A 10,000-nucleotide genomic window follows, 5' to 3' on the forward strand; every position below is an offset into this window, starting at 1 on the left:
ATGTGAATGAGAGAGAGAGAGAGAGAAAGAGGGGAAAGAAAGAGAGAGGCAGAGAGAGAGAGACGTGAGACCCGAAGAGAGAGAGACAAGAGAGAGAGAGAGCAGAGACACGAGAGAAGATGAGGAGGACGGAGAGAGAGAGAGAGAGAGAGAGAGAGAGAAAGAGGCGAAGAAACCCCAGGAGGAAAGAGGAGAGAGAAAGAGAAGAAAGAGAAAGAGAGAGAGAGAAAGAGTGAGGACAGGCTGAGAGCAATGAGACGAGAGAGAGAGAAGAGAGTGAGAGAGAGAGAGTGAGAGAGAGAAAGAGAGGAGGAGAGAATGGCTAGGAGAGGAGAGAGAGAATGGGAGAGGAGGAGGGATGGGGGATGGTGCGGAAAGAGAATGAGAGAGTGAGGAGGAGAGAGAGAGAGAGAGAGGAGATGGAGAGGATTAGAGAGAGAGAGAGAAGGATCGAACGAGGAGAGAGAGAGAGAGGAGAGAGATCGAGAGAGAGAGAGAGAGAAGAGAGAGAGAGACAAGAAGGAGGAGAGAGAGAGAGGAAAGAGGAAGGAGGAAAGAAGAGAGAAGAGGAAGAAGAGAAGAGAAAGAGAGAGAGAAAGAAAGGAGAGAGAGAGAGGAAGGAGAGCAGAACGAGAGAGAGAGGAGAGAGAGAGGGAGAGAGAGAAGAGATGAGAGAGAGATGAGAGGAAAGGAGAGAGAGAGAGATCGACGAGATGAGAGAAGAGAGAGATGGGGAGAGGAGAGAAGAGAGAGAGAGAGAGATGAGAAAGAGAAAGAGGGAAAGAGAAAGAGAAAAAAGAGACAGCGAAAGAGAGAGGAAGAGGAGAGAGAGAAAAGAGAAGAAAGAGGAGCGTGAAAGAGACGAAAGAGAGAGAGAAGAGAGAGAAGAGAGGGAGAGAGAGAGAGAGAGAGGAAGAGGAGAGAGTGAGAAAGAGAGGGAAAGAAGAAGAGAGAGACGGAGAAAGAGGAATAAGAGATGAGGAGAAAGAGAGAGAGGGAGAGAGAGAGAAAAGGAAAGAGGGAGACGGGAAGAGAGAGAGAGAGAGAGAGGAACAAAAAAACAAAAAAGAGAGGGAGAGAGAGAGAGAGAGAGGAGAGCGGAGAGAGGAAAGAGAGAGCGAAAGAGAAGAGAGAAAGAGAAAAGAGAATGAGAGAGAGAGAAAGGTGAGACAGAGAGAGAAAAGAGCGAGAGAGAGAGAGAGAGCGAGAGAGAGAGTGAGCGGGAGAGAGAGTGAGAGAGAGAGAGAGCGGGAGAGAGAGCGGGAGAGAGAATAGGCGAGGATGAGGGAAAGGAAAAGGAAAAAAGGGCAGGGAGGAGGGTAGAGAAGGGAGAGTGGGAGGGAGGGCGGGAGGTGGAGGTGGAGAGGAGAGGTGAGAGAGAGGACGAGAGAGAGAGAGGGGCGACGAGAGAGATGAGCGAGAGAGAGAGAGAGAGAATGAGAGTGGAGGAGCGAGAGAGGGAGAGAGAGAGAGAGAGCGGGGCGACAGGAGAGAGAGAGAGAGAGAGAGGAGATGAAGAGAGAGAGAGAGGGAAGGAGAGGAGAGAGGAGGAGAGAGAGAGAAGGGGGGAGAGAGAGAGAGAGAGAGAGAGAGAGAGAGAGAGAGAGAGAGAGAGAGAGAGAGAGAGAGAGAGAGAAAGAGAGAGAGATAAAGAGAGAAAATGAGAGAAAATGAGAGAATAAGAGAGAGAGAGAGAGAGAAAGAGGAGAGAGAGAGAAAGAGGAGAGAGAGATAAGGAGGAGAGAGAGAAAGAGGAGAAAGAGGAGAGAGAGAAAGAGAGAAAGAAAGAAAAGAAAGAAAGAAAAAGAGAGAGGAAAACAATAATAATAAAAAAAAGAACAAATAAAACCCTCTTCCATCTCACCTGAATCCACAAGGGCAGCAGGAGATTGTATGACGTCATCGTGATCCAGGAAGCGGTTCCCTGATGGTAGTAGTCGACATTCTCATGGTCCTTCACGCACAGGTACCATCGTCGCTGCTCGGTGCTCATGCTCGGGAGGCGAATGACGGCCACCGCCCACCCGTCGCCCACTTGGATCACCTGTGGGCGGGGAGAGAGAGAGAAGAAGCGGGGGGTGAGTATTGGGTTGGTATGTGGTTGTGGTTGTTGTGGTTGTGGTGATGATGATGATGATGATGATGATGATGATGATGATGATGATGATGATGATGATGATGATGATGATGATGATGATGGTGGTGGTGGTGATGATGACAATAATACTAGTTATTTTGAAGTATTTGCGTGATTATATTTGTAATAACCGTCAAGATGATAAAGTAAAATAAAATCTAAAACAAAATACACAAACGATATATAGACAAGCTTCAAAAAACATATAAAACAAGAAAATTTATATTAAGAAAATAGATGCATAAACATCGGCGGTTTTAAAATAAACCATTTTTCGCGCCAAAATGCACCTGCAAACGATCCACTTGACAGAATACATTTTAAATCGTATATCAATGTCCCTCTATTTATGACGTAACTACAGTGAATATATGATCATATCTTTAATAATGAATATATGATTAATTTTTAATAATAATCATCATCATTATCATTAACTTAATATACAAAATAACAATCCTAATAAAGAAAGAATAATATCATGAGTCGAAGCAATAATCACACACATCGATGCCTTAATACCTATCCTAATCAACAATCACTACTAATCACAATAAAATACCCCAGCAACAGATAAAGGCAAAAACTAACATCCGGCAACCCGCACCGTCCCTTGCTAATCAATATTGCAGAAACAATGAAGAGTTGATAACAGCCCTGGCAATCTGATACGCTTTTCGTCTCACTAAGAATTTTTTTTTGTGCGTGCATGTAAACAAACATCATCGAAAGGGAATGGGAATGAGGGGGAGGGGAAGGAATAAGGGAGAGGGGGAAGGGGAAGAATAACGGGGAGGGAGAGTGGGAGAGGGAGATAGCTAAGAGATTTTAGAGAGAGAGGAACAGAGAGAGGAGAGAAGAGACGAGGGAGAGAGAGAGAGAGGTAAGAGAGAATGATAGAGAGAGAGACGGATATGGAGAGAGAGGGAGAGAGAGAGGAGATGAGAGAGAGGAAGATAGAGAGAGAAGAGACCGAGAAAGGAAAGAGATGGGAAGATGGGAACGAGAGAGAGAGAGAGGAAAGATGAGATTTGAGATTTAAGACGAGAAAATGAGCAGAAAATGAGAGTATAAGTAGAGAGAGAGAGAACGAAAAGAGGAAAGAGAGAGAGAATGAGGACGAAGGAGATAAGGAGGAGAGAGAGAAAGAGGAGAAATGAGTAGAGAGAGAAAGAGAGAAGAAAGAAAAGAAAGAAAGAAAAGAGAGAGGAAAACAATAATAATAAAAAAAACAGAACAATAAAACCACTACTTACATCTCACTGAAATCCACAAGGCGCAGCTGGATTGTATGACGTATCGTCGAACCAGGGAAAGCGGTTCCCTGATGGTAGTAGTCGACGTTCTCATGGTCCTTCACGCACAGGTACCATCGTCGCTGCTCGGTGCTCATGCTCGGGAGGCGAATGACGGCCACCGCCCACCCGTCGCCCACTTGGGTCACCTGTGGGCGGGGGGGAGAGAAAGAAGAAGCGGGGGTGAGTATTGGGTTGGTATGTGGTTGTGGTTGTTGTGGTTGTGGTGATGATGAATGATGATGAGGAAGATGTTGTCTGATGGAGATTGATGATGATGAGATGATGATGATGATGATGATGATGAGGATGATGATGTGGGTGGTGGTGATGAGACAATAATACTTTGTTTTTTTGAAGTATTTGAGTGAATATATTTGTAATAACCGTCAAGATGATAAAGTAAAATAAAATCTAAAACAAAATACACAAACGATATATAGACAAGCTTCAAAAATACATATAAAACAAGAAAATTTATATTAAGAAAATAGATGCATAAACATCGGCGGTTTTTATAAATGAAACATTTTCGCGCGCCCACTCTAATGCTCCTGAAAACGATCCATATGACTGAATACATTTTTAATTCGTCACTATATCTATGTCCCCTCTTTTTTTGACGTAAACTTACATTGATTTATGATCATATATTTATTATTGATATATGATTAATGTTTAATAACAATAATTTTCATCATCATTATCTTAATAAACAAAATAACAATCCTAATAAAGAAAGAATAATATCTAGAGTTAAAGCACTAATCACACACATCGATGCCTTAATAACAATCATAATTAACAATCACTACTAATCACAATAAAATACCCCAGCAAATGATTTAGGCATAAAAACTTAATTGGCAACCCGCTCGTACTACTTGCTACTTCAATATTGCAGAAACAATGAAGAGTTGATATCACTGCCCTGGCACTTCTGTTACGGCTTTTAGTTCTCATAAGAATTTTTTTTTTGTGCGTGACATGTACTAACTTCATCGAAAGGGAATGGGATATGAGGGGAGGGGAAGGAATAAGGGAGAGGAGGGGGGGGCGGGAAGGGGAAGTATAAAACGCGGGAGGGTGACCCAGTGGGTGAGCGGAGGAGCTTACTGATAGAGAGAGAGAAATGGAGGATGGGAGGGAGGTGAGAGTAGAGAGGAATCCGAGAGCGGAGGGAAAAGAAAGAGGATGGATAGATAGAGAGAGAGAGAGAGAGAACGAAGGAGGACAAACTAACTTGGGGGGGAGGAGCGAAGGGGGGGAAATGGAGGGAGAAGAGAGAAAGGAGGGAGGGAGGAAGGGGGAGCTAAGGGAGGGAAAAGGGAGATAGACCACACCAGGAAAAACCGAGGGCGGGACGCTCGAGCTCCAAGAGGAGAGAGGAGAGAGAGGGAGAGAGGAGATCGGGAGGAGGAGGGCGCGAGAAGAGAGAGGGTGAAGAGAGAAAGGAGAGAGAGAGAGAGATTGCGAGAGAGAGAGAGAGAGAGCCCGAGAGAGAGAGAGAAGGAGAGAGTCGAGAGAGAGAGAGCCGGAGAGAGGATGAGAGATGAGAAGCAGAGGAGAGAGAAGGGGGGAGAGAGAGAGAGAAAAGGAGGAGAGGGAGAGAAGGGGGGGGGTAAAGGGAGGGAGATAAGACTCGGGGGGGAAAGGGAGAGGAAAGGGAGAGGGAAGGAGGGAGGGAGGGGAAGGGGAAAGGGAGGGAGAAGGGGGGGAGGGGGAGAGAAAAAAAAGGGAGTCTAATAAAGAGGGGAGAGGGAGGGAGGGGAGGGGAGCCCGGAGGGAGAGAGAGAGAGAGAGAGAGAGAGAGAGGAGCTCCGCCGTCGCCTAGAGATAGGGGGAGAGGAGTGAGAGAGAGAAGAGAGAGGAGAGAAGAGAGAATGGAGACGCGAGACGCAGAGAGGAGAGAGAGAGAGAGGAGGGAGGGACAGAGAGAGAGAGAGAGAGAGAGAAGAGATGGAGCGAGGTGAGAGGCGAGGGAGAGAGGAGAAGAGAGAGGAAGAGAGAGTGGCGAGAGAGACCAGAGGAGAGAGAGAGAGAGAGGAGAGATTGAGAGGAGAGAGAAGAGAGAGAGAGAGGGGGGGAGGAGGACCTGAAGAGGGAGAGAGAGAGAGGCCGAGAAGAGGAGAGAGAGCGCGGGAGGGAGGGAGAGAGATGAGAGATAGAGAGGAGAGAGATAGAGTGAGAGTGTGGGAGAGAGAGAGAGAGAGAGATAGAGAGAGAGAGAGGTAGAGAGGAGGGAGCGGAGAGAGAGAGGAGGGGGGAGAGAGAGACGAAGAAGGAGTGAGAGAAGGACGAGAGTTCCCGGAGAGAGAGAGAGAGAGAGAGGGGGGGGGAGAGGGAGAGGTAGAGAGGAGCGACAGAAAGTGATGCCAAAGAACAGACCTTGCATCGTAGCAAAACGAATCCGCCAAAAAGCCTAAGAGATAATGATGACGAATAACCTATGACACTGACACACTAAAAACAATACGTCCGATCGGGAACTACACCTCTCGACCCCCTTTTCGGTGGACAAATTTAGCAAACATTGTTCTTAGTAAACATTGTTCTTAGTACATATATAGTGCACATTGGTCTTAGTAAACATATATTAAACAATGTTCTTAGTAAACATATAGTAAACGTTGTTCTTACTAAACATATAGTAAACATTGTTCTTAGTAAACATATAGTAAACAATGTTCTTAGTAAACATATAGTAAACATTGTTCTTAGTAAACATATAGTAAACAATGTTCTTAGTAAACATATAGTAAACATTGTTCTTTATGTATGAATGAACAACGCTGCAGTGAAAAGGCAGAACGCATTAACTCCAAAAATGCGATTTTTATGAATTTGGTATCTGTGGAATCGTCATTTAAAGACGAAGACGATACAACCATCATGGTGTCTGAATGTCAATAAAGGTATGGTCAGTTTTGTATATCGATAACAATGATAGGAGTAAATATACATGCAGCCAAACCTTTAACATCGATTTTCTCAAAACATGGATTTTGGAGTTAATGCTTTCTGCCTTTTTGCTGCAGAACGGTAGTGACGCAAGTGATGATTGTGACTAAATTGATGGAAATCGACGGCGTAGCTACATTTCAGTCATCGATTGAAAACTGATAACTGATAATTGATAATTAAGACAATGTGCTGTAGATGCTAACTGTCTTCAGGATTAATTAGATATCGGAGCTAATAAAGGCAACGAAACGACCAGGAACGACCAGGAATTATCAGGAACGATCAGGAATGAACAGGAACGACCAACGGCACGACAAAAAAATATATTTATGTCGTCTCAAGGGATTTCATGCGAATGCCCCTTAAATGTCACGTCATTTTTTAGATGAATTACAACAATATTTATGTAGTCTCAGGGGATTTCATGCGAATGCCCCTTGAATGTCACGTCATTTTTTAGATGAATTACAATAATCATATCGATAAAAATGGGGATCAAGCCCCTCCCATCTCCCCCCCCCCTTCATGGCCACGGAGGAGAAATAAAACATTAGATAATATGGTTCCACGGATATCAATAAGCGTTCACTGATATAAACAAGTCATCATACTCGTCACCATATCCATCACCATACGACCTCACAACTGTGTAGCATCACAGAACAGACAGACAGACAGACAAACAGACAGACACAATACACATACACACACAATACACATACACACACAATACACATACACACACAACACACACAACACACACACACACACACACAAAAAAAAAATCTGATACGCCAGACTTACAACCTTTATTCTAGACCACACAAACCCGTATAACAGACACACACACAACAGCCATTTCAGAAGACAGGTTACTTCCGTTCTAGCATCCAAGGAACTAGAAGAATCCACAATCTAGAAAATTTTCACATAAAAAAATAAATCTTTCAACTCGCATCAAAGCGTTAAAGTCAATAAAGTATCCATATGTATAATCAAATCCCTTTCTAATATTATTGGAATATCATAAAATATATCTGAATGTTATAGATACTAAGTAAAATTTCAAAATAAATACACGTAACGTATACGGCGATGTACAGGAGGTTATTGACAATCGCTTCCATTGAGAGCGGAAAATACCGGATAATACAGGCCAAAGAAGTTTTTAGGGCCGGCGATTGTCTATATATATATATTTTTATATATATATAGGTATTTCTTATATATATTAATTATAAATATATATATACATATATGTAAATTATCTTTAACTATATATATTCCTATATATATAAATATACATATAATATAATAACATATCTATATATTAGATGATGGAACTATTCCAAATTACACATGACAATAAATAACAGACCAACGATGATGTCTTGGACTGATGGTAATGATGGTCGCGGTGATGATGGTGACAGTGGTGGTGATGAAGATGACGGTGATGATGAGGATGATGATGCTGATGAGGATGATGATGATATCATCATCAGTAATGATCAATCCTAACTCAAATTAAAATCCTCGATAGATTCAGTCTCTGCCGACCCAACCACGCCAAACCCAACTGCAATTTTACAGCATCACTCTCTCTCTCTCTCTTTCTCTCTCGCCTTCTCCTTCTCTCTCTCTCTCTCTCTCTCTCTCTCTCTCTCTCTCTCTCTCTCTCTCTCTCTCTCTCTCTCTCTCTCTCTTCACCTTTCTCTCACTGTCTCTCTCTATCCTTTCTCTTCTCTATCTCTCATCCTCCTTCTCCTCTCCCTCTCCCTCTCCTCTCTTCCCACCATCCCCCTCCCTTCCCCCATCTCTCCCACCTACCGCTCTCTCAGGCCCTCTCCAAGAAAAAAGAGCGAGACAGCAATTATCCGCGAAACAGGGGGGGGGGGGGCCTTATACGATCGCCTCACCACACCGGGGTCAATGTCCGTTAGTGATGATCCAAAAGCGATATGACCTTCAAACAGCTGATCGCTCAAATACGAGATAAATATTGCATTTAACGTACTTCAACATTGCGAAGATCCACTCCCGTTCTTTCCGGAGGTCTGGCTGGCAATGTACGAGACCGCGCCTTATGTTCTGTTGTGGTTTCTATGCCAGGTTTTATTAATTAAGACGGTGATTAATTGAGGATAATTTTATTGAGGATAATTTAATTAAGGATAACTTTATTAAGGATAATTTTAAGGATAATTTGAGATTAATCGAACCATTTTCCAAGCAGAGGAAATCGCAGACAGGTTTGAATTTAAATCGCTTGTCTGTTTCGGCACGATTGAAGTGGCTCTATTAGTAATCCGTTAATTCATCACGTAAAATCGTGATATCTATATACTTTATTGCATTGCAGGTCTGAAGTTGACCTGAAGAAAGATTAAATGGCTTTTAAAGAGGGTGCAAGTGTGATGATGTCATAAAAAATGGTTACAATGTTATAAACATAATGTCAATTATTCATATACATATATACATATATATATACACATTCATATATATATATATATATATATATATATATATATATATATATATATACATATACACACACACACATCTCTCTCTCTCTTTCTCTTTCTTCCCTCTTTCTCCTCTTCTCTCTCTCTCTCTCTCTCTCTCTCTCTCTCTGTCTCTTGTCTCGCTCTATAAATATATTATATATATATAATATATATATTAGTATATATATAACTTATATATAAATCCCAAACCTACTTATATACATTATCCCCCCCACCCCCCCCCCCCTACCCCCTCCCCCACCCCCCTCAACCCCCCCTTCCCACCCCCCCCCCCCCCCACCCCCCCCCCCCCCCCCCCCCATACCCCCCCCCCCCCCATCACTATACCCCCAAAACCCACATAAACACACATAAAGTAGTCTTGCAAACGAAATATTCATCTCCAGTGCCAAATCATCGTCCCAGAACTGCATTTCCATTGCTATCAAATTCACTTTCCCGCAGCTACAGGTGGCGATTTTCACTCATATTCCTGGACATATGCTTCCAGATATGAAAAGGAGAAAATGCAGGAAGATAAGGGTAGGTAACAGAACTGATTTTTATCATATTCTAATATAATTTGCTCGATGTTGTTGTTGTCTTTAATATATATATATATATATATATATATATATATATATATATATATATATTTATATATTCTTTATAATCAATAGTCAGCTTTGTACTTACTAACCACATTAATTCGAGAAAAAAAAAATACTATTTGGCTATACGGTTCTTTCGTCTTGGGTTGCTAGATGTCGCCAGTTCACACGATTGTCGGTGCATAAGCGGCCAGGATTAAATTTCTTAATCATTGTTATAAAAAAAAAAACATAAATAATGATTCAACAACAGTAGTAGTAGTAGTAAAGCAACAACAATAACGATAACAAAAAAAAAATAATTAAATAAAAGGTGATAAACAACAATAAAAACAATAACAAGAACAATAATACTAATCACGTTGATAGCATTAATACCACCAATGATAACAACAATACTGATAAAATCAAACATCAAATATATAAATAAGGTCTAAATAAAATCCGTGAGAGTGGCCACGTTTAAAGGGTCCAATTATTAAC

The 10,000-nt window shown here is 42.1% G+C and overlaps 1 protein-coding gene across 2 annotated transcripts in view; it reads right to left on the reverse strand.

The window, feature by feature from the left end:
- Positions 1–10,000, reverse strand: part of uex (metal transporter uex) — a 240,406-nt gene that overhangs the window by 164,274 nt on the left and 66,132 nt on the right. For both annotated transcript variants that reach the window (XM_043004514.2, XM_043004515.2), the window contains exon 3: positions 1,865–2,044. In XM_043004514.2, the coding sequence (XP_042860448.2) occupies positions 1,865–2,044 (180 nt within the window). The remainder of the gene's footprint in view (positions 1–1,864; positions 2,045–10,000) is intronic.

Source organism: Penaeus japonicus, unplaced genomic scaffold (genome assembly GCF_977035675.1).
Source record: "Penaeus japonicus unplaced genomic scaffold, GWHDUDI00000001_assembly GWHDUDI00000005, whole genome shotgun sequence".
Classification (NCBI taxonomy): domain Eukaryota; kingdom Metazoa; phylum Arthropoda; class Malacostraca; order Decapoda; family Penaeidae; genus Penaeus; species Penaeus japonicus.